The 24,348-nt window shown below is 46.8% G+C and overlaps 1 protein-coding gene and 1 pseudogene across 11 annotated transcripts in view; both read left to right on the forward strand.

Moving 5' to 3' along the window:
• DST (dystonin) overlaps positions 1-24,348 on the forward strand; it is a 517,500-nt gene that overhangs the window by 197,451 nt on the left and 295,701 nt on the right. For all 11 annotated transcript variants that reach the window (XM_061146340.1, XM_061146344.1, XM_061146341.1 and 8 more), the window contains one exon: positions 23,056-23,117. In XM_061146340.1, the coding sequence (XP_061002323.1) occupies positions 23,056-23,117 (62 nt within the window). The remainder of the gene's footprint in view (positions 1-23,055; positions 23,118-24,348) is intronic.
• LOC133059968 (heterogeneous nuclear ribonucleoprotein A1-like) lies at positions 1,766-5,950 on the forward strand (annotated as a pseudogene).

A 24,348-nucleotide genomic window follows, 5' to 3' on the forward strand; every position in this document is an offset into this window, starting at 1 on the left:
CAAACCAGCGGTGGGAGAGGGAAGTGGGGAGGGACAAGATGGGGTAGGAGATGAAGAGTTACAAACTATTGTGTATGAGGCAGAAAAGCAACCAGGGTATATGGTACAGCCCAGTGAATGTTGCCAGTATTTTACAATAACGATAAATGGAATATAACCTTTAAAAATTGTGAATCACTATGTTGTATACCTGTAACTTGAATAATCTAGTTCATCAGCAATACCTCAAAAAAGCTATCAATTAAAAAAAAAATGAAAAAATTGTATGAAGTCAGACAAAAATCTGCCTTTACTGTGAAAGTCAGTATATTTTGCTTATACCTTAAAAAAGGTCAGCCTCTAGAAAATAAGCTTTGTATTTCTTCTGTTGAATTAATGAATTTCCTTTAAAAAGGTTTACTTTATATGAAGTTACATTATGTCCACCAGAGGTCCCTTGGAGGGTATATATCACCATCTAATACTTTCATTTATTTTTCATTCCTGTTGAGAAAAGGCACAGGAAGTTGTTGTTTATAAATTTCATTATCAAGAAATGGATTTCTGAAAAGGTTCACGTGGACAGAAGGTTCTGTTCTCAGAAGCGTTGCTGTGGTCTTTGTGGCAGGCCGCATTTTGCAGCGGCGGGCGTGTGATTGCTGTGGGTTGCACCGCGCCTGGAGCCGGGTCATCAGCCTTGTTTCCATGGCAGCGGGAGCCTGTGAGCAGGGCATGCTGCGAGCTGCAGCCACGATTCAGGTTCTCTGGCTGCTCCAAACCTCATCCTGTCCACTCGCGGTTACTCTTCTTGTTATCTCCCTAAAAATCTTCTCCAGGGAAAACTGGTTAACTTGCATCAAAAATGGGTTCAAAAATTCACTATTAGAGGCAGATCTACAGCTTCTGAAGCTGCAGAGGTTTGCAGAGGCCCTGCAGGGTTCCTGGTGATGGTGGTATGTAGACTCCAGGCCCTGTTTGAAACAACTGCATTTAAATTGATCCCGGCACCAAGAGGGGTTCCTGTTTTTTGCTAAGCATTCTTCTGTTTGCGTGACTTTCATGATATATTTCCAGTCGTTCTTCAAGTCTTTGAAATGGGTGGTATTTTCTCCATTTTACAGATGAAGAAAATAATTTTAGGGAGTATGATTAACTTGCTGCAGCCTATGGACATCCCAGGTGGCCCACTGGTAAAGAATCCACCACCAATGCAGGAGATATGGGTTCGATCCCTGGGTTGGGAAGATCCCCTGGAGGAGGAAATGGCAACCCACTCCAGTACTCTTGCCTGGGAAATCCCATGGACAGAGGAGCCTGGCGGGCTATGGTTCATGGTGTTGCAGAGACACGACTGAGTGACTGAGCGTGCACACACAGGGTTATTAGCAAGAGAGGGCGTGTGAGGCCAGGTCTTTCTGCCTCCAGAATAGGTGTGCTTTGCAACCACCTTGCTGAAGCTGGGAGGAACCTGCAGTCACACTCACGATCCTTTGGGCTGTCCTCACAGAGCCGCGGCTCCGTAGGTCGCCTGTCTTTACGGCCTCTCCTCCTGGCCCAGTCGCCCGGGTCTCTTCTGCACGAATCTGTACTTGATCCTGACATCGCAGGGTGTCACGCCTGACATCACACCCTTGGTTCTCAATATTTTGCCTTTTCTGCAATCTGTCTTTTTTGCAAACCAGTTATACTCTGCATCTCCGTGCCCCATATATTAAAAACTCAGACAAATATAAATCAAAGAGATGAAGCAAAACAGATGAAACTCAGCCTTGTTGCAGTAGCACAGATGGCTGTGACAGTGTTGGAAAGTGCCAGCATCCGTCCGCAGGTGAGTGACTGAGTAAACCGGGGCATCCACACAGTGAAACACCGCTCCGTCATCATAGGGAACAGATCACGAGTACACCGCAGCGACACGGACGAATCTGAAAAACGTGAGGCTGGTGGTGCCCTGGAGCCCGCGCTCCGCAGTAGGAGAAGCTGCGTGAAAGGCCCAGCTCCGCAACTTCGGAGTACCTTCCGCTCAGCCCAGCTGGAGAGGAGCCGTGGGCGGCGGTGGAGGCCCAGCACAGCCAAAAGATGAAGGGAAAAAGAAGCCCCCAAAAATGTGAGGCTGGGGACTTCCGGGTGGCCTCGTGGTTAAGAGTCTGCCCTGCAGCGCGGGGGCTGCGGTTCAGTCCTTGGTCTGGAATCTGAGCTTCCACCGCAGAGCAGCTCCGTCCGCGCCGCGACTGCAGAGTCCTTGTGTCACCGTGAAGATCCGCGGGACACAGCGGGGCTGCCGGGTGACCGCTGAGGCCTGGCAGCCAAATAAAGAAAGAAATAGGTTTTACAAGTTGAGCATTGATCATTAAAAAAAAAATGTTAACCTGAATGAAAGAAGCTAGACTCAGATCGATTCTATTTATGTGAAATTTCAGAATCTGTAAAACTATAACGATCAAAATCACGTTGCCTTTGGGAGGGGTGTGGGGTGGACTGCAAGGGGCAGAGAAGTGTGGAAAATATTTTCTGTCTTGTTTTGGGTGCCAGGCATCCTGGCAAAGAGTTTTTGAAACTCTCTTAACTAACACTTAGTATTTATTTTGTTTAAAAAGTAAAATAGAATCAGGCTAAGGTTCTTTTGCATAATTTATGGCATGCAGTTTTGCCAGTTCTGGCTTCCAGTCTCTTTTCCTGCCAGACGGAAGCAGGTATGGGACATAACGTTTGTAGGCATCCGTGCCTAGCACTTTGTGATATTGGGGAGGAAGAAATATTTCTCTACCTTTCTAGGTTCTGCCTGGTCCAAGAATTAAATCGATAGGAAACAGGTTAACAGGAGAAAATTAAAAGTTTAATAACATGTATTCATGGGTCCTTTAAATCTTCAGCTGAAGACAAAAGAGGATATGGAGGTGGGGGTTTGGGACTTTAAAGGCAAGAATGGGAGTTCACAAGAAGAGGGAAAAACAAAGGTTTGGTGAGTAAAACGTTTGCTGAGCCAGGCAGATGCAGTGGGATGCAGCGTGGACTCTGCCCCAGGCCCTGTTCCCTGACCACACGTAGCTGCATTCCTTGCAGATAACCAGAGATAGCTATGTTCTGGGTACAGGCCTTCTATCTAAATTCTTCAGTCAGCTAGGGAGAAGGTCAAAGTTTCTTCATGAGTCTTTTGGGCATTGATTGTTTTCAGCTGGAAAGAATCCATAGGCCAGAGAGGCCTTTTGGGTTGGCAGATTTTGTCCCTCTATAGTGGGTTCTCGAGATACTGTTGAATGCAAGGAATACTACCTTCTGAAAAAACCTGGTCCATTAGGAAAAAAAGAGTATGTTTGGAATAGTGGGGGCTCAGGAGGATGTTTAACATGGTCTTTCAGTTCAGTTCAGCTTAGTCGCTCAGTCGTGTCTGACTCTTTGCGACCCCATGAATCGCAGCATGCCAGTCCTCCCTGTCCATCACAAACTCCTGGAGTTTACTCAGACTCATGTCCATCGAGTCGGTGATGCCACCCAGCCATCTCATCCTCTGTTGTCACCTTCTCCTCCTGCCCCCAATCCCTCCCAGCATTAGGGTCTTTTCTAATGAGTCAACTCTTTGCATGAGGTGGCCAAAGTATTGGAGTTTCAGCTTCATGTCTTTAGGTGCCCGGAAATCTAAGCTTCATAGAAGATGCTGATCAAGCCTTTATGAATTTAGTTACAGAGATTTGCCTACAAAAAAGTGAAGACTGAGTTTGTATATTTTTAGTGGTTTGCTTTGAATTTTTTAGTCTCTAGATGCCAGGTGATGCCTACAGTTTAAACCAGCATCATTTCTCTAACCGTCTCCCCCTTGTTTTTGGAATAGTTTTGGGCTGGAGCAGGCCTCTGACTCACACCTCTGACCTTAGGGCTGTGAAAGTACTTCACTGCTGGAATAAATCTGAGTTTACAAATTCCATTTCAGCAGCCAGGCAGAGATGCTGAACACTCAGTTGAGTTTTGGCTAATGAGCCACATGTGGTTCTGTGGGAGCCAGAAGCTTGTCTCCTGGGAAAAATTCCCCATTTAAAGGCAAACTTTAAATGTTTGCCTGAGTCTGGTGTTTCACTCCCAGCCATACGTGTTTACGATGACACCAGGAGCAGTCAGGAATGGAAGGCATAAGACATTTTTTTGAGGGGTTCTCAAAACAAAACTCCCACAAGAATGCCTGCTATACAACTTTTCCTTCCAACTGTAAAAAATACATTCCTTGAGGAAAAATGGGAAGAAAATACTGATGCTGTAGTTGGCATTGTCATACCCTGAAAACTGTGCACTGTTTAATGAAAGCATGATCACTTTGTTCCCATGCTGGAACTGAGTTGCTCACTTTTCTGTCCTTGGATATTGAAATTATTTCACATTTTTCTGTCAATAGGTAACAAGAGTTTCATAAATTTTAAATACCAGGCAAGGTTTATATTTAGTGTTTTTTTTTTTTTTTTCATTGATCATCTTTTATTGTTATACAATATGAGGCAAAGAAGTTGTAATTATCTAAAAATTATATGGCCAGAAATTTTTAGAGCCACACATAATAAACAGGGGAGCATGCATAGAAGAAAGAATGGGACTTTTCTGCCCGTGGACGCCGCCGAGAAAGCATCGTTGAAGACTTCCCCGCCTCCACTGCCATCGTGTCTAAATCAGAGTCCCCCAAAGAGCCCGAACAGCTGCGGAAGCTCTTCATCGGAGGATTAAGGTTTGAAACAACTGATGAGAGTCTGAGGAGCCATTTTGAGCAATGGGGAATGCTCCCAGACTGTGTGGTAATGAGGGATCCAAACACCAAGCGCTCCAGAGGCTTCGGGTTTGTCACATACGCCACGGTGGAGGAGGTGGATGCGGCCATGAATGCAAGGCCACACAACATGGACGGAAGAGTTGTGGAACCAAAGAGGGCAGTGTCAAGAGAAGATTCTCAAAGACCTGGTGCCCACTTAACTGTGACAAAGATTTTGTTGGTGGCATTAAAGAAGACACTGAAGAACATCACCTGAGATTATTTTGAACAGTATGGAAAAATTGAAGTAATTGAAATCATGACTGACCGAGGCAGTGGCAAAAAGAGAGGCTTTGCTTTTGTAACCTTTGATGACCATGACTCTGTAGACAAGATTGTCATTCAGAAATACCACACTGTGAATGGCCACAACTGTCAAGTGAGAAAAGCCCTGTCTAAGCAAGAGATGGCTAGTGCTTCATCCAGCCAGAGAGGTCGAAGTGGTTCTGGAAACTTTGGTGGCGTCGTGGAGGTGGTTTTGGTGGGAATCACAACTTTGGTCGTGGAGGAAACTTCAGTGGTCGAGGTGGCTTTGGTGGCAGCCGTGGTGGTGGCGGATATGGTGGCAGTGGAGATGGACATAATGGATTTGGGAATGACGGAAGCAGTTTTGGAGGTGGCGGAAACTACAATGATTTTGGCAATTACAACAATCAGTCTTCAAATTTTGGGCCCATGAAAGGGTCCAAAGTTTCTTCCATGAGAGGAGGAAACTTCGGAGGCAGAAGTTCTGGCCCCTATGGTGGTGGAGGCCAATACTTTGCCAAACCACGAAACCAAGGTGGCTGTGCTGGTTCCAGCAGCAGCAGTAGCTATGGCAGTGGCAGAAGGTTTTAATTACTGCCAGGAAACAGAGCTTAGCAGGAGAGGAGAGCCAGAGAAGTGACAGGGAAGCTACAGGTTACAACAGATTTGTGAACTCAGCCAAGCACAGTGGTGGCAGGGCCTAGCTGCTACAAAGAAGACATGTTTTAGACAATACTCATGGGCAAAAAACTCGAGGACTGTACTTGTGACTAATTGTATAACAGTTTATTTTAGTTTCTGTTCTGTGGAAAGTGTAAAGCATTCCAACAAAGGGTTTTAATGTAGATTTTTTTTTTTTTTTGCACCCATGCTGTTGATTGCTAAACGTAATAGTCTGATCATGATGCTGAATAAATGTCTTTTTTTTTTTTTTTTTTTTTTTAATGTGCTGTGTAAAGTTAGTCTACCCTGAAGCCATTTTGGTAAACTACCCCAACAGTGTGAAGTTAGAATTCCTTCAGGGTGCTGCCAGGTTTCAGTTGAAATTTATTTACAGCCTGCTTGGTGGAGAAGCTGTTGTCTTCAGAACCTTGGTGTGGTTGAACTGACAGTTACTATGTTGTGACCTGGAGTTTACCATTAAAAGGGTCACCCATGCAAAGTCATGGAGGGTTTTTTTTTTTTTTTTTTGGTTATTAATGATTGTTGGCACGTCCTATGCAATATATCTAAATTGAATTATGGTACCAAATTAAAGTTATAGATGGGAATGAAGCTTGTGTATCATCCATTATCATGTGTAATCAATAAAAGATTTAATACCCTCTTTAAAAAAAAAAGAATGGGTTCTTTTTTAAAAAAATTAATTTATTTTTTAATTGCATTGGATGGCTTGTGGGACCAAGAATTGAACCTAGGTGCCACAGGGAAAGCTCTGAGTCCTAACCACTGGACTGCCAGAGAAATCCTTTCATTTTTTTTTATTGAAGTAGAGTTGATTCACAATGTCATGTTGGTTTCAGGTATATTTAATGTTGAGATGACTGTTTCCTCATAAATCTCGGTCTGGGTTTTGGATTTTCTGTAGCTGTATCCGGAGGCAGTGTGGCCTCAGGGTCGAGAGTATGGGAGCTGAGGTCATCTTCTGTGGTTGGTCCCAGATTCTCTCTACTAATCCAGTCAGTTCAGTTCAGTTCAGTCACTCAGTCGTGTCCGACTCTTTGCAACCCCTTGAAATGCAGCACACCAGGCCTCCCTGTCCATCACCAACTCCTGGAGTCCACCCAAACCCATGTCCATTAAGTCTGTGATGCCATCCAACCATCTCATCCTCTGTTGTCCCCTTCTCTTCCCGCCTTCAATCTTTCCCAGCATCAGGGTCTTTTCCAATGAGTCAGCTCTACGCATCAGATGGCCAAAGTATTGGAGTGTCAGCTTCAGCATCAGTCCTTCCAATGAACACCCAGGACTGATCTCCTTTAGGATGGACTGGTTGGATCTCCTTGCAGTCCAAGGGACTCTCAAGAGTCTTCTCCAGCACCACAGTTCGAAAGCATCAATTCTTTTGGTGCTCAGCTTTCTTTATAGTCCAACTCTCACATCCATACATGACTACTGGAAAAACCATAGCCTTGACTAGATGGACCTTTGTTGACAAAGTAATGTCTCTGCTTTTAAATATGCTGTCTAGGTTGATCATAAGTTTCCTTCCAAGGAGTGTTTTTTAAACTTCATGGCTGCAATCACTGGTGGGCTGCCGTCTGCGGGATCGCACAGAGTCGGACACGACTGACGTGACTTAGCAGTAGCAGCCAACACCATCTGCAGTGATTTTGGAACCCAGAAAAATAAAGTCAGCCACTGTTTCCCCATCTGTTTGCCATGAAGTGATGGGACTGGATGCCATGATCTTAGTTTTCTGAATGTTGAGCTTTAAGCCAACATTTTCACTCTCCTCTTTCACTTTCGTCAAGAGGCTCTTTAGTTCCTCTTCACTTTCTGCCATAAGGATGGTGTCATCTGCATATCTGAGGTTATTGATATTTCTCCCGGCAATCTTGATTCCAGCTTGTGCTTCCTCCAGCCCAGCGTTTCTCATGATGTACTCTGCAAAAATAAGTTATGAAGTTTAGATTAAAAATCTTATATATTAGACAGAAATATTTCCTCTGTATTGATTTTCTTCTACAATATTGTATAAGAATATTCTTATATGAGAATATTCTTGTGAATATTCAAGTTAATATTCTTATGCAATATTCACTTGAAATCTTGTACATGTTCAGGGAGAAATGGGGACAGGAGAGAGGCAGGCCCCTTGCCTTTACTGACTCACCCTATTCCCTTCTGACTTGACCCAGTAACATCCTGGTGCCTCAGTTTCCTCCACTCTGAGGGTGGAGGAGGATAGCAGATCTCCACGGTGAAATATCAAATGCTTAGGGCAGGGCCTGGCTCTGGAGCTGCTGCATTAATAATGTCAGGCATTGTACTTCCTAAGTCAGAACACATAACATTGTGAACATGATTAAGGCTCCTGCGTCACCATCGCCAACTCCCCAAAGATGCCCTCAGCCGCACCTCAGGGGGCCCGTTTTCCCAGACAGAGTCAGCCTTTAGAGAGCTTCCTCGTGGGCATCTGCTACCAGGCACGTGGTCCTTCAGGTTCTCTTCTTTGTTCTTTGAGCCCTGACTTCCGTTATGTAATGTGTCATCAATAAGTGTGCTTTGACGTTCTTCTTTTGGGGGTCAGGATAGGCATGCTGTTTTCTTATAAAGATGGGTGGGGAGGGGTCATGGGATTGGAACGTTTGGAACCGCTCTTCTAATTGTATATAATAAAGGTGCATAGAGTCTTTGGAAAGTCTGGGAAGCATCTCTGAGGAAGCACTTTTTCAAAACTCGCCTCTGGTTTTCAAGGGAAAAAAGCTGGTTGACAAGGCAAGAGTTCTGTAGGCTGTGGAGGCTTGGAATGGTCAACGCAAGGTGATGCTCTGCTGGGTAACCTGGGGAGAAGCTCTTTCTCCTCTGACTTCAGTCAGAGCTGTTTTACTTCCTTCCTTGTTGTCTGGGGTGTTCTGGGTGAGCTCTGGTTGGGAGAATGCAGCCCTGCCTAACGCAGGTTCGAAGATCTTCTCTGTACAAGTTGACATAAGCCCAGGGGGGGCTCTCCTGGCTCCCAGATGCTTAGTCATCTGCCCGCCTCTCTTGGTTGTCAGCGATCCTGGGGGTGCCTGTGGGAGGGTGTGGTGGTTACGGTGGGGGTGATGGGGGTGGTGATAGTAGTGATGGGGGTGGGGGTGATGGGGGTGGTGATAGTGATGGGGTGGGGGTGATGGGGGTGGTGATAGTAGTGATGGGGGTGGGGGTGATGGGGGTGGTGATAGTGATGGGGTGGGGGTGATAGTTGGTGGCTGTGGTGGCATGATGGATTGTGGTGGGGACAGTGTGGGGGGTGGGGTGGGATGGTAGTGAGTGTGGTGGTGATGGTGGTGTTCATGGGGGTGGTGATAGTGATGGGGTGGGAGTGATGGGGGTGGGATGGTAGTGTGTGGTGATGGTGGTGGTGATGGGCTGGGGTGGGATGGTAGTGAGTGTGGTGGTGATGGTGGTGTTCATGGGGGTGGTGATAGTGATGGGGTGGGAGTGATGGGAGTGGGATGGTAGTGTGTGGTGATGGTGGTGGTGATGGGGTGGGGTGGGATGGGTGAGTGTGGTGGTGATGGTGGTGGTGATGGGGTGGGGTGGGATGGTAGTGAGTGTGGTGGTGATGGTGGTGTTCATGGGGGTGGTGATAGTGATGGGGTGGGAGTGATGGGGGTGGAATGGTAGTGTGTGGGGGTGGTGATGGGGTGGGGTGGGATGGTAGTGAGTGTGGTGGTGATGGTGGTGTTCATGGGGGTGGTGATAGTGATGGGGTGGGAGTGATGGGGGTGGTGATGGTGATGGTGGTGGTGCTGGGGTGTGGGTTGAATCACCTGATTTGTGGCTCCTGAAGTCCACGGGCATGCTTCCTGATTCTGTAACTAAGACAGCTGCCCCCACAAGCCATAAACCACCCTGAAATAAAAGCCCTGGGCAGGAGGCAGTCTGTCTGTGAAACAAGCCTCGGTTGACGTTTCCCCAGTGGCTGGGGGTCTTGTTTTTGGTGATCTCCACGTTCTTAGCCCGCTGCTGACTCCCTCTGGGTCTAGCCCAGCTCTTACAGGAGGGAAAGCACACGTGAGTCACCCTGTAATTCCACAGCCTTGGGAAGCGAGTGTAACACAGATAGAGACCTGTGCGGACTTCCTGTCCTTCGCGGTGACTCAGAACAGCAGCGGTCACGTACCTTCCAGCAGTGTAGCTGCACCTGGGAGGTTATTGGTGTTCTGTTCCTGTGTTTCTAGGATGCTCAGGTGGAGAAGGTAGATTAAAAGCAGATGCTGGGAGTTGTGTATTCAGTTCTTGGCCGGTCGTGAGAACAGATACCAGTAGAGCCTTCTTCCGAGCAGAACCCATCAGTGCCGTTCGGTTTCCAGCCGCCGACCCCGTGGATCCTGTCCCGGGTGCGGCTGCCGCCCTGACCGCGAGCACGCGGCGGAGGCTGGCGGCGGGCGGCGCGGGAGGGCGTCTGGGGGGCTTCGTGCGGCTCCTGTTCCGCCTCAGCCTGCCGAGCACATTCCCCCCCGGCCGGCCCTGCCGCTGGATTCCTGACAACCTGCGCAGAACCAGACTGCGTTTTGTTCCGTGGCGGTTGCACTTGGTGGGCGATCGCTGAATATTTTCTGTTCCTGGTTCTCCTTTCAGGGTCTCTAAAGACTCATCACTGCTATCCCAGGCTGGGCGCCGCCCTCCGAGGAGGCATCGCCAGCTGCTCCGCCCTTCTCCCCCCGGCTCTCCCCTGTCCCATCCTCCCCCATCCCATCCTCCCCGCTTCCCTCCCCCCCTCTCGATCCTCCCCCCTCCCCTCCCCCCTCCCCACCCTCCCCCTCCCCTCCCCCCCTCCCCTCCCCCCTCCCCATCCTCCCCCCTCTCGATCCTCCCCCCTCCCCTCCCCCCTCCCCATCCTCCCCCCCTTCCCTCCCCCCTCCCCTCCCCCTCCCCATCCTCCCCGCTTCCCTCCCCCCTTCCCTCCCCCCTCCCCTCCCCCTCCCCATCCTCCCCCCCTTCCCTCCCCCCTCTCGATCCTCCCCCCTCCCCTCCCCCCTCTCGATCCTCCCCCCTCCCCTCCCCCCTCCCCCTCCTCCCCCCTCCCCTCCCCCCTCCCCTCCCCCTTCCCATCCTCCCCCCTTCCCTCCCCCCTCTCCATCCTCCCCCCTCTCGATCCTCCCCCCTCCCCTCCCCCTCTCCATCCTCCCCCCTCTCGATCCTCCCCCCCCTCCCCTCCCCCCCTCCCCTCCCCCCCTCCCCATCCTCCCCCTCCCCTCCCCCTCCCCTCCCCCCCTCCCCATCCTCCCCCCTCTCGATCCTCCCCCCTCCCCATCCTCCCCCCCTTCCCTCCCCCCTCCCCATCCTCCCCCCTTCCCTCCCCCCTCCCCTCCCCCTCCCCATCCTCCCCGCTTCCCTCCCCCCTCTCGATCCTCCCCCCTCCCCTCCCCCCCTCCCCCATCCTCCCCCCCTTCCCTCCCCCCTCCCCTCCCCCTCCCCATCCTCCCCGCTTCCCTCCCCCCTCTCGATCCTCCCCCCTCCCCTCCCCCCTCCCCACCCTCCCCCTCCCCTCCCCCTCCCCTCCCCCCTCCCCATCCTCCCCCCTTCCCTCCCCCCTCCCCTCCCCCTCCCCATCCTCCCCGCTTCCCTCCCCCCTCTCGATCCTCCCCCCTCCCCTCCCCCCTCCCCATCCTCCCCCCTTCCCTCCCCCTCCCCTCCCCCTCCCCATCCTCCCCCCTTCCCTCCCCCCTCTCGATCCTCCCCCCTCCCCTCCCCCCTCCCCCCTCCTCCCCCCCTCCCCTCCCCCTCCCCTCCCCCTTCCCATCCTCCCCCCTTCCCTCCCCCCTCTCGATCCTCCCCCCCTCCATCCTCCCCCCTCTTGATCCTCCCCCCTCCCCTCCCCCTCTCCATCCTCCCCCCTCTCGATCCTCCCCCCTCCCCCTCCCCCCTCTCCATCCTCCCCCCTCCCCTCCCCCTCCCCTCTCCCCTCTCCATCCCCCCGCCAACAGCCTGAAAGCAGGTGGCCTCAGTGCAGGTGTTTCTTTCCATCTTCAGATCCCGGTGGGCTGCGCCTGCCCGTGTCTGTCTTTTCTCTGTATCGCCTCTAGAGAGAGTTGGTTTACTCACTAAGTCCTGTCCGACTCTTTGGGGACCCCATGGACTGTACCCCCCCCTCCCCCAGGCTCCTTCGTCCATGGGATTCTCCAGGCAAGGAGACTGGAGTGGGGTGCCCTTTCCTTCTCCAGAGGGTCTTCCCTACCCAGGGACCCAACCGACTTCTCTTGCAGGGTATTCAATACATAAATAAATAAAAAACTTAAAACAGTTTTTTTCCTCACAGATGTTAATAGTCCTACATAGCACGTCTTTCTTGTAAAAGAAACACTCCATCTAGAAATACGCAAAATGAAAAGTGAAATTTACTAGCACCCTCCCTTCTAGTTTCAGCCCCTTTGATGAAATGGCTCTTTCTCAGTTTGGTGTATATTCTCTCTCTATATATATATAATTTTGCATTTTTTCCCACTTAACTGTATATCTTGCAGTCTTTTTATGTCATGCTGTACACATTTTCCCTTGTTGGTGTTCTGGAAGGTGGATTAGGTATAATTCATTCATCTAGTCTCCTACTGATTGACATTGAAGTGGTTTCATGTATTTTGCTGCAGTAAACATCTTTGTATGCTGATCCTATATATACAAGTATTTCTTTAGATTTACTACAGGTAGAATTGTTCATGCAGAAAGTTGTATACGTTTTCATTTGTAATGGATCCTGACAAATTGCCCTCATAATTTTTTTTTGCTACTGCACATATGGAGCTGTCTGACTCTGCTCTAGTTACTGTCATTCTTATAAAATTTATGCTGGTGTGAAATCTTTTGCTTCCTGTACGTTTCTTGATTGGAAGGCTGGGGCAGCCTTTCCCTGAATCTTTTTCATTCCTCCTCTGAATTGTGTGCTGACATCATTTGTAGTCGGGGAGGGACTGTCTTTTTATCTTATTGATTATTAATGGGATTTTTCATCTACTTTGGATATTCTTGGTATGTATTATATATATAGCATTTATTTATTTTTTTTTTGTCATTTTTAGAACTTCATTTATAGCATCTGTTGTATCAGGGCTTCATCAGATTGGTCAGCCATTGATATGTTCATTTTGGAGGGGGGTGTGTAACTAGTTTTGAAACTCTCTTCCTACCCAGCTATTTTAAAACGTAATTTTTAGTACTTTCTTCTAAATGGTTTGTTTTAATTTTTTCTCATTCTCCTTTCTGGTTTTCTATAGTTTCCTCATATACTGTCAGGGAGGATACATCTGAAGATTTTATTATCCTGTGTGTCTGAGGTACATTGTCAGCACCATCTCCTTTTTAAGCTGTCTTCATTTCCTTGGGAGAAAGTTTAAGGGTTTCTGAAAGAGTAAAGAGCTTCTCTCTGAAGATTATCATTTAGATGTGCCACTAACTCCTTTTGAAGTGTGACTTTTAACCATACTTAGATCTAGCAATAAACTGTAGATCATGCTCTGACCAAGGAGGAACTGTGATAGAAAATAATGTCAATTTCTTTTTGATTCAGATCTTAACAAATAATAGTTAAGAAAACACTCAGAAAAATCATTGGCATTGGGAATTTAAATGGATGAAGGCAGTAATGATAAAAGGAGAGCCCTAGAGTTTTTGATGCTGTCATTTCTTGTAGAAGAGGAAGAATTCTGTTTAAGCGAAGAAGAATTGAACTTAAGAATGAAGAAAAGAGAACCTCTCTCCACCAAAGTGTTAAACTGTGTGCATCGTGCAGAGCACGAGATGTGCTGTGACTGGAAGTAAGGACTCCAGAGCTGGACCAGGCTCCTCGATGGGGGACCAGGCTTGGAGTTAGTGGGACTTTGCAGTCGTGACTAAGCTGAGGAGTTACTGGGAAATAACACTGGTCTACTTTCATCCATGGAGTCCTAGGATATTTTGCAATCTTATTTTTTCTAATGATGAATAGATCAATGGCACGATTTTGGTGGAATTGTCCTGAAAAGAATCTTGCTTTTAACCAAGTGGGTTGGGGGAAAGCTTGGCTAGGGCTCTGAGACATCCAGTTTCTTCCTCCTCATCTGTGGTCCCACAGAGGCGGGGCACGCAGACCAATGGACCAGCTGGAAATTGGATGTCAGCTGTGCTCATGGGGACATCATGATGCTTCTGTTATTGGGGAAGAGTTTGCAACCATAATGGGATTGCATCTTCAATCCCCAGTCCCAGTTGTGGGTGAAGGTTCTGACGAGTGGGCGGGGCTGCTGTTACTGGGATGAGGCCCAGGGCCCCAGCGATGGGGGTGAAGCTCACAGCGGGTGGGGGCTCATGGGGCCGTGGCATCAGGTCTGACTCCCACCCTGCCCCACCCCTGCCCTCCTGAGCGTCCTGCTCACAGCCTGTCAGTCCCAGGAGCTGGTCGTCTCACTAGTCCCAGCTGTTTCTTCCAGCCAGTTTTCCTTCTTCTGTAAGAAAAGAAATATTACAGCTTCCCGCCACTGCTTTCTCTGTGTTGTATCACAGAGATGCTTCCTGGCAGGAGCAGGGAAATTCCCTAGACCCCCTTTCCTCTGCCTCCCATCTTCCCTCTCACAGACTCCACACTTCATCTTGTCTTTTACTACCTCTGGTCCCCTTCTGTCTATCTCTCCCTTATCTCTCTCTCTCTTTGGATAGAGCCTTTTGCCAGGTGGCTCCTAGTCTTCCAAAATTCACACCTGACCATTATTAGTAAATGCAGAGATCTCATCCTTGTCCTAAATTCCATTGTGACCCCCTGGGAAGCCCTCCTGAGTATCCTTCCTCCACTCTGTAGAATCACTGATCTGCAGAAGGTGAATTCCATCTTTGGTGTATCCCTACCACTGAAGATCTGGCCAAGCCTCGCCTTTTCCTTTTTGTTAGTTTATTTTTTAAAAGCTGGTATTTTGTTTTCTGAGTATGAAATGATCATATTGAATATGCTTTTGCACACTGCATCTTCTCCCAACCCTCTGCCCTTGGTGACTGTGTGATCCTGGGCAACTGGTTAAGCTCTAAGTGCTTCAGATCCTGCTATGAGTGGGTGGCATGATCCCATGACGGATTTTGTTCGCATGCCTGGCAGTCTATGTGTGTTACATGTCTGTAGATAAAAATAGTACCTGGCACATAGCAGGCACTCCCTGAGTGTTTGCTAGCGTTATCACACTCTTTCAAGAAGGTAGGTAGGCTGAGGCTTTGTGGTAGTGGAGTTTGGGGCTCTGAAACAAGACAATTGAAATGGGAGAGAAAGTGAAGGATACTTTAAGCTTTTGTAGAAGTTGATACAATTTTGTCACAGTCTATTTGGAGTAGACTTAGCGATCCTACTTGAACATCTCACAGCACATTCAAAGCCACTGTTCATCTGGCTTTGTCTTTCCCCTTGGCCTGGTCAAAGAGGCAGGTTCCCTGTTGTCAGATGTTTGTTGTTTGTGGAATTACTGTTTGCACAGTTTCTATTGGAGCAGGTGTGTTTGTCTAATGTCTTAGACAAACAGAGTTGTGCTGAGGACACTTGGTCTGGTGTTTCTTTAGAACAAAGGTCCTCATTTCTTGACATTTTTCTTCATGCTTGAAAGTGAAGTCCTTTTAAATTGGAGACTCCTTGTTTCTCCTGCATTATTAGATTGGGGCTTCTGTCATTTGATGACACAAGAAAGAAGTGGGTTTTGGCATCAGATTTCAGGTCCCACTTAGGCTGTGAAATCTCAGGCTAGTTTCTTGATCTTCCCAGCCTTGTTTGTGACGTCATTAAAATGTGAATGTACTATCCAGCTCCAAGAATCATGGTGAGATTCACGTGGAATTGTGTGAATGTACAGAAAGAAATACCTGACGGTGGTATTTCCCCTGAAGGACGTGTGTCCAGCCTATAAAGCTCAGCTTCCTATATAAATCACCTTCATGGTGTGCACGTGAGAGATGAGTTAAACTAGTTGAGCTGGTTGTTTTTCTTTTTTTAATCCCGGGGGAATCCTGCCTGGGGTGTTAGAGGAGGGAATGTGATGAGCTGGTGCAGGAGTGAAATCTAACATCTGATTGGTTTGCCCGGTTGCAAAAAAAGTTAGGCAAGCACAACTTTCTTTTCGAGGGACTTCATTTGAACAGCTCTAAGGGTCAAAGGAGAAAGAGATGATTTAGTTTCCTTTTAGTAAGAGTTGTCTGCGTCCTTGGCAAAATAGTGGCGGAGGCGGGCTTTGCTCATGTTTGTTTAAAAGGGGGAGCTGACTGCTTGTGAGTGGGAGTGTCTAGTCAGTGTTTGCCCTCCTGTCCTGAAACTTGCCAGAACTCTGACACATGGGTGCTGGTACAGAAAGCTTAGGGAGCTGCCGGACAGATTTCCCGCGGAAGGATGGGCCAGGTCCTGCGGGACGATCGGGACTGGAACTCGAGGCTGGTGGCGCTGATGTGCTGCATGGGTCAGTAGCCACCTGTCCGCTGGCCTCCTCGGTGCAGGGTCCGGGGGGTGGGGGGGTCATGCAGGACCCGATGGGTCCCACAGCAGGGCTGTCGTAGACTGCGGGGCTCCTTCCAGAGTCTGGGCGGGCTTCCATGACCACTGCTGCGGCTCCCTGTCCAGGACTTCCCCCTTGTTGGACCTAGGGCATGCATTGAGATAATCCTATAGTTATTTTATGGGTGATATGAAGTGGTTTAGCTTTGACTGGATTTTACCGAAGACCAGTGTAAGTTGTGATAATCGGTACTCTTTTTATACTTTTTGTTTTTTCAAACTCTGCTGTTGTTTGCTTTCTTTGTCATTGTGGAATGTCAGCCACATTGTACTTTACAAGGTGATCATAAATGTATGTTTTCATTTAAAACATATTCTCTAAATGGAGTGCTTTTCCAACAGAGGAATGTTTTAAAGCTCCATTCAGGAAAGTAGTTTGTAAAACAAGCAGAATCAGTTAATAACTCAAGAGAGTTTTTTCCTTTGTGTTGCCTTAGCAACGTCGCCCTAAATATAAACCTTAGCGTTAGACCTCCCTCGCTGAAGTGAAAGAAAGAGCCATTATGAAACTTATAATTGGAAAATTAGATGGTGTCATCTTGAATACTCCCTCTTGAAATAATGCGTGTGGAAAGTGGTAGATCACTGTCTGCCCAGACTTCAGTTGTTCCCAGGTTGTAAGTTGCTTTCTAGAAGAAAGTTGAGCCCCTGATTCCACGTTAGCTCTTTTCCTCATTACCGTAAGCATCCTGGGAGCCTCGGAGGGTAAAAGACACTCCTTTGGTGTACTTAAAGGGGGCTTGTCTAGGTTTATCATGACTTAAAAGAAAAGGTTAGGTTATTATTGTTTGAAGACAGTATCAGAATCTGTGAATCATGTGTTATTTAGTTCAGGTTAGTCTTCGTGCCTTAGCCGGTACTTTAGCTGTGGACCATAATCCCCACATACTACCTCAGTATCGACCTGCTAAATGTCTTAACACCCACCTTACATTTTCAATACTGCTTTTGAGCTATCAACCACAACAAAACGTCAGTGATCAAAAAAGCCTGTATATGGTTGTATTATGTAAAAGTCTCTCATTTGATCATTTGATGTAATCAGCTTTCTTAACCTGTCACGTGGCTAAGAAGTCAACCAATACATGAGTAGTTTTTAAGAACTTGTGTTCTGTTCTTCATGTTCCTTAAAATATAGAACTGGTTTTTATTAATTGAGAAAATAAATAAATATATGTATATTTAAAAGGAAAAATCAGAATTTAGTAATCATTGAATATATAATTAGATTGCTTCTAATTTTTCATTGTACATTATGCAGTTAACATATTAATGTGTATGGCTTTCCATAACCCAAGACATATATTTTTATTTTTAAATTTATTTTTTTTGAACTGTAATTGATTTATAATATGTTAATTTCTGCTCTACAGCAGAGTGATTCAGTTACATGTATATATATATATACATTCTTTTTTAAAAAATAAATATATTTTATTAATCATTATGTACTAAAAGGAGTTTATATGATACACATCATATGTTAAATTTAATGGGACAGAGTAAATTTGTTAGAGTTCATATTATTATGGTGGTTTAGTCGCTAAGTCATGTCTGACTACTGCGGCCCCGTGGACTGTTGCCTGCCAGGCTCCTCTGTCCATGGAATTCTCTAGACAAAATTACTGGAGTGAGTTCCCATGCCCTCCTCCAGGGGATCTTCCTGATTCAGGGATCGAACTTGGGTCTCCTGCATTTCAGGCAGATTCTTTACTGACTGAGCTACCAGGGAAGCCCTCATATTATTATGTGATGATTCAGTAAATTAATAAAAATTTGGTAGATTGTTATAGGAGTGCTTTCATCTTATATTTTTGTAGCTTGATATGGAAGCTGTCTGTTCTTGAATTATAAGGATTTTTTAAATGTAGTTTCTTTAAAAAAGCATTACCTTTGACTGCACTGGGCCTTCACTGCTGTGCATGGGGTTTCTCTAGCTGCGGTGGGCGGGGGCCCTCTTCATTCTGGCGCGTGGGCTTCCGGTTGTGGTGGCTTCTCTGGTGGTGGCGCATGGGCTCTGGAGCACAGGGCCATCAGGGGAGTCCAGATTGTAAGGATCTCGAATGAATAGTACACCTTAGGTTTTTGCCTTGACGATTTAACATTCAGTTCAGTTCAGTTCAGTCGCTCAGTCGTGTCCGACCCTTTGCGACCCCATGAATCGCAGCACGCCAGGCCTCCCTGTCCATCACCACCTCCCGGAGTTTACTCAAACTCATGTCCATCGAGTCATTGATGCCATCCAGCCATCTCATCCTCTGTCGTCCCCTTCTCCTCCTGCCCCCAATCCCTCCCAGCATCAGGGTCTTTTCCAATGAGTCACCTCTTCGCGTGAGGTGGCCAAAGTATTGGAGTTTCAGCTTCAGCATCAGTCCTTCCAGTGAACACCCAGGACTGATCTCCTTTAGGATGGACTGGTTGGATCTCCTTGCAGTCCAAGGGACTCTCACGAGTAATTTGGCATTAGAGTCCTAGATTTCTAACTGGATGGTGTTCATATGGATGTTGCCTAGGTAGTACTCCCCCAGCCCGCACTGTTTTCTTTGCTGGAGGTGAGAGCAGCATTGCTGAGGTGTGATAGGAGCCCTCGACGGTGGTGAGCAGGTGCCCTCGTTTGCGCTCGTCCGAAGTCCACAGCCTCGGCTTCCAGCAGCGCCTGTGTTCGGGGGTGCTCAGCACTCCCCTTGGAAAGGCGGCAGGATCTTGGCGTAGTGGGAGCAGTTCTGGGGGAATCACAACACTTGGGTTCTAACTAGGCCTCTTTTAATCTGAAATTATGAGATCAGGGTTTCTTCTAATTTATTTTTTATTGAAGTATAGTTGTTTTTTTTTTTTTTTAATTAGTTGGAGGCTGATTACTTCACAACATTTCAGTGGGTTTTGTCATACGTTGATATGAATCAGCCATATGAAGTATAGTTTAAACCCTGAGTCACTGCGCTGCGTACCTGAGAAACTGATAACAGCGTTGTGAATGTGTTGAGTTGACGAAAAAGTTCATTTGGTTTCCATGGTTCTGGGAGCATTTAGTTGTCAGTGGCCATACTCATAATATCTAAATCAAGCATTGAACATCATTCACACTTGTACATGTGCATGCACACAGACACACACACACACAAACACACACCACACATATCACCTCTTTATCCATTCATCTGTCAATGGACACTTTGGGTTGCTTCCATGTCTTGGCTGTTGTAAACAGTGCTGCTCTGAACACTGGGGTTCTTTCCAAATTACATTTTTCTCTAGATATATGTCCAGGAGTGGGATTTGCTGGGTCATATGGTCTCCAGTACTTTGGCCACCTGATGCAAAGAACTGATTCATTCGAAAAGACCCTGATGCTGGGAAGGATTGAAGGCAGGAGGAGAAGGGGACGACAGAGGATGAGACGGTTGGATGGCATCACCGACTCAAGGGACATGAGTTTGAGTAAACTCCGAGAGTTGGTGGTGGACAGGGAAGCCTGGCGTGTTGTTACTCCTTTGTTCTTGCCTTACATGCTAATTAGTTGCTAAGTTGCTTCAGTCCTGTCCGACTCTTTGTGACCGTATGGACTGTAGCCTGCCAGGCTCCTCTGTCCATGGGATCTTCCCCGCCCAGGGAACGAACTGGCGTCTTTTATGTCTCCTGCATTGGCAGGCAGGTTCTTTACTACTCGCGCCACCTGGGAAGCTACTTAGGTTCTTTCTGATCGCTTTAGAAATAGCAAAGCTGAAAGATATTTATAACATCACTATTGCTTCAAGAGATGTAATACTAATATATACCACCATATCTAAGTATATAGGGGATGATACCTTGTTATCCTGTGGAGGATTGTCCTTTGAGAAACATAATTAATTCACATCACGGGCAAAGGTTTGTTGAGTGCACAAAAGCTTCATGGCCTCTACTATGGGGTAGATAAAGATGGCTAAGGTCTGGTTCATGCCCCAGGGGACTAGCAGGGGAATTCATAAATATTTTGTGGATGGTGATACTGGTTAACAATTATTGATGCAATTGGTCTTGGCAGAGTAGTTATATGCACAATGCCTGCGGTTCTTATGTTGTCGATCGGGCCAGTTTCTTTTTTTTGTGTATGCACCGCATGGCACGTGGGATCCTGGTTCCCCAACCAGGGATCCAGCCCTTGCCCCTGTGGGAGCTTCGAGTCCCAACCATTCTCTGGACTGCCGGGGAAGTCCCAAGGCAAGTTTAATAATTTTAGCATAAATTCTAAGCATTTATATTCAGGTTCAGCAACCTTCTATCTCCTTGGTCAGCTTTTCTAGTGTTTAATACCCAGTGTGAAGGTAAGAATGAGACTAGGGGATTCCCTGGTGACGTGCTGGTTGGGAAGCTATGCTCACTGCAGGGGGTACAGCTTAAGTCTCTGGTTGGCGGAAATGGGATCCCGAGTGCCACAGCCAAAAAAGTTACACTAGAGGTTTGCTCACTGAAAGGGAATGTATTATTGACAGTACACAGTGACAGTCTCTGTTCAGGTGTCTTTCTGGTTCCCGCTGATGTTGATGGGAAGTGGGAAGGGTTTCCAGGGGATACTTAGGGGAACAAATGCTTGTGAAACATGAAAGAAACTATATGGTCTGCCTCCTTCCTTTCATGATGGCATTAAAGGGTAAGATAACCCTAAGTAACATGCCATCACTAGGTAGCTTGCAAAGAAGTGAATCTGAACAAACCTTTGGATTGCTTTACTAAAATTTATTTATTCATTTCCTTATCACTGAACATTTTTTTTTTTTCAAAACTTTTATCTTGAAATAGTTACACTGATTTATATTGCCACTGATACATTTTGTGTACAACCATCACTCTAGTTTTAGGCTAAATTTTAGAAGTGGACTTGCTGGATACGGCATGTATATTTTTAGGACTTTTTGTATTTATTGGCAAATTGCCCTAGAGCAGCACTCTCTGGTAGAAATGTTTGTGATGGGGGGAATTAGTGTAAAGCACATAAGTTCTTTCCGTGCGTAGGACAAGCATTTCCTTTCTTTATTTTATCAGATTATAGTTGATTTGCAGTGTGTGAGTTTCAGGTGTGTAGCAGTGTGGTCCAGTTGTTCGTATGCACATGTCCATGCTTTCTCAGGTTCTTTTCCCATTTGGTTGTCGCAGAGCATTGGGTAGAGTTCCCTGGGCCTTACAGGAGACGCTTGCTGCTTGTCTGTCTGATATATAGCAGTGTGTGTGTGCTGGTCCCACACTCTGATTTGTCTCCCACCCCGTATTTCCCCTGTGGTGACCGTGCGTCTTGTTTTTAGCGTCTGTAAGTCTGTTTCTGTCTTGTAAACAAGTTCATCTGTATCACCTTTTTAGATCAGCAGTGATCCAGTCATATATGCATTCTTTCTTACATCCTTTTCCTTACAGTTTATCGCAGGATACTGAATGTGGTCCCCTGTGCTGTGCAGTAGGATCTTGTTGCTTGCCTATCCTGTGTAACCGTTTGCATCTGCTAATCCCAAGCTCCTGTTCCTCCCCCCAGCCCCCTTAGCCACCACCAGTCCATTCTCTGTGTCTGTGTCTGTGTCACATGTAGGTTTATTCGTGTCGCATTTCAGATTCCACAATTTAAGTGATTTCACATGGTGTTTGTCTCTGTGTCTGACTGCCTTCACGCAGCGTGATTCTCTCTGGGTCCACCTGTGTTCTTATAGCATCGTTCTTTTCCTTGGCTGAGTAGCATTCCATTGTATGTGTGGACCGCATCTTTATCCACTCATCTGTGGTGTACATGTAGGTTGTTTTCACATCTTGGCTGTTGTAAACGGTGCTGCTGTGAAGATTGTGGTGCATGGGTCTTTTGGAATTATGGTTTTCTTGGTATGCCCAGGAGTAGGATTGCATTATCATATGGTTGCTCTGTTTTTAGGTAAGCGTTTTCAGAGACACTTTCCTTCCTGTTAAAGTAGTTTATGGGGACTCAGGGACGAAGAATGAGGAGGGAAAGAGATGAAGAGAGTGAGGCCTGTTTGCTGCCAAGGAAAGGATGGAGATGTGGACCAGTGAGAGGAAAGGAAAGAGAGGAAGAGAGACAAAGAGCCATCCCCAGATGCAGAGAGAGGAGGAGGGGACAGCACGCAAGGATTCCTGCCTCCGAGTGGACAGGGAGCAGGTGTGGCTACCAGCCTCCTCTCCAGGCATTGGAGATCAGGGTTCTCTTTGAAATGATAACGTGATGAGCCAGAGTATTCCAGTGCTTGTCCTCCTAAATCATAAGACCTCCCTCCCCGTTCTCTGAACCGTGTCTAGAAACCAGGACAGCATCACCCTCCATGACAAGGATCTAGTGGCGTGTTCCATTGTTACCAGATGGTTCAACACAGGGAATCTAGCAGAGAACTGCTTGGTTTGTAATTCAAGCCAGAGGACATGAATTCAGTCATGCCTTTCAACTTTACGTGTTTGCGAAATAATTGCCGACAAATCTTTTAACTGCTGGAGGTCTTGGTCTCCTCTTCTGTGAGATGGAAATAACCCTACCTTTCGTGGTCTTGAAGACCAAGTGGGATGTAATCTGTGGCCAAGTGCTTTGGGAAGTTCATGCAAGGGCTTGCCCTCAGCTGGTGGTGGCGGAGGGGTTGAGAGGGCTTCCTGATGGTGGTGGTGGGGGTGGGGGGTGATGCAGCAGAGGTCAGTGCTGGCAGATGCCGCATTAGGAAGAGGTCTTTCAAACCTCACGGTGCCACAACTTGGCAAGAAAATTCAAGTGCACTAAACAGTACCTTTTGAACATCTTACTTTTATTTGCATAATGATAATGAAGGTCTCCTCTTCCTGGATTTTTACTAACCTTCTTTTATATCTTTTCTCCCCCTTCCAGATGAACGGGACAAAGTTCAAAAGAAAACATTTACAAAATGGATAAATCAGCATCTCATGAAGGTCAGTGTGCGTTTCTTTTGCATCTTGGGATGGTTTTGCAGACTTTTAATTTATTGTCCAGTACTTTAGTATATGCCTCTGAAGAAAAACCTTTCAGTATCAGCTGCAGACTTTCAGTTCTAGAGTATTTCACGTTCATTTCAGGCATCTCTTGTTACTTGGTGTGTGGCCTGTGGGTCCTGATGGGGATTGGAGACAGGTGCCCAGTGATGGCGGTGTGGTCTGTGACCTCAGTCCAACCTCTCATTATTAGACTCTCCAAAATCTCCGCAGGTTAAGAAGTATGTAAATATTTACATGTTAGGGTGTTGAAAACTGCAGTTTTTAATAACTTTTTTCCTCTCAAGATTCTAGGCAAGTTCTGGTGTCAGGTTCATGTGGATGGTGGAGAGTTAGGTGGGAATAAAGATGGGTTATAGACAGAAGTCTAGACTCAGTTTTCTTGTACTTAATGTGAACCAGAAGTTGATGCTTAGTCTGTGTTTCTCTGTGATGCAGTTAATAGTTGTGGTTCTTGGTTAATATTTGTTCATGTCCCATGGGTCACTTTGAGGATCTGTTGTAGGCTGTCCCCAGAAATACACATGTGCACCACACGTGCATACAGTTTCTAGGCATTATTGGGTCCCACCAATCCAGTAATTCTATAAATCTCATCTAAGGACCCCATGGAATTTCACAGTTAATTTAGTCCCCTTTTTTTCGCTTTTTATGGACAGTCCTGAAGTCAGAGGGAGGTAGTATTTTAAGTCTGTTGTTTGGGACTTGGAGAGACTTTTCTCACATAGAAACATTATGGTAAAAGTGGTTATATTCTTAGGCTGTCTTGGAGATCCTATTTAACATCATGTAGCCTAGGGAGATGGTGCCCATACTAAAATCACATCTAATAACCATCTATAAAAGGGATGCTTATTTCATGGGGTATACCAGATGGCCGAGAGAAGCTTTAGTCCTCTCTTTCATCACCCATGGACAGAATCCCTCCCCCAAATCTGGTATGCCCCTCAGGTGAGCCATGTCATCCACTCCCCATGTGAAGGTCAATTTGTGGGATTACTGCTGGGATTTCTGTTCCTCATCCTCTGATATGTTGGTCAGAGGTGGATGCCCTCTACTTTATGATGCTTTGATCAGGAAGTGTGTTGTGACTTCTTCTAAGGAGAGTATCACGCCAGCAGTCTGCCTGCCCTCCGCCTGGCTTCTGTGTCATCCTGTGTGTCCCATGCCT

This window comes from Dama dama, chromosome 7 (genome assembly GCF_033118175.1).
Source record: "Dama dama isolate Ldn47 chromosome 7, ASM3311817v1, whole genome shotgun sequence".
In the NCBI taxonomy this organism is placed as follows: domain Eukaryota; kingdom Metazoa; phylum Chordata; class Mammalia; order Artiodactyla; family Cervidae; genus Dama; species Dama dama.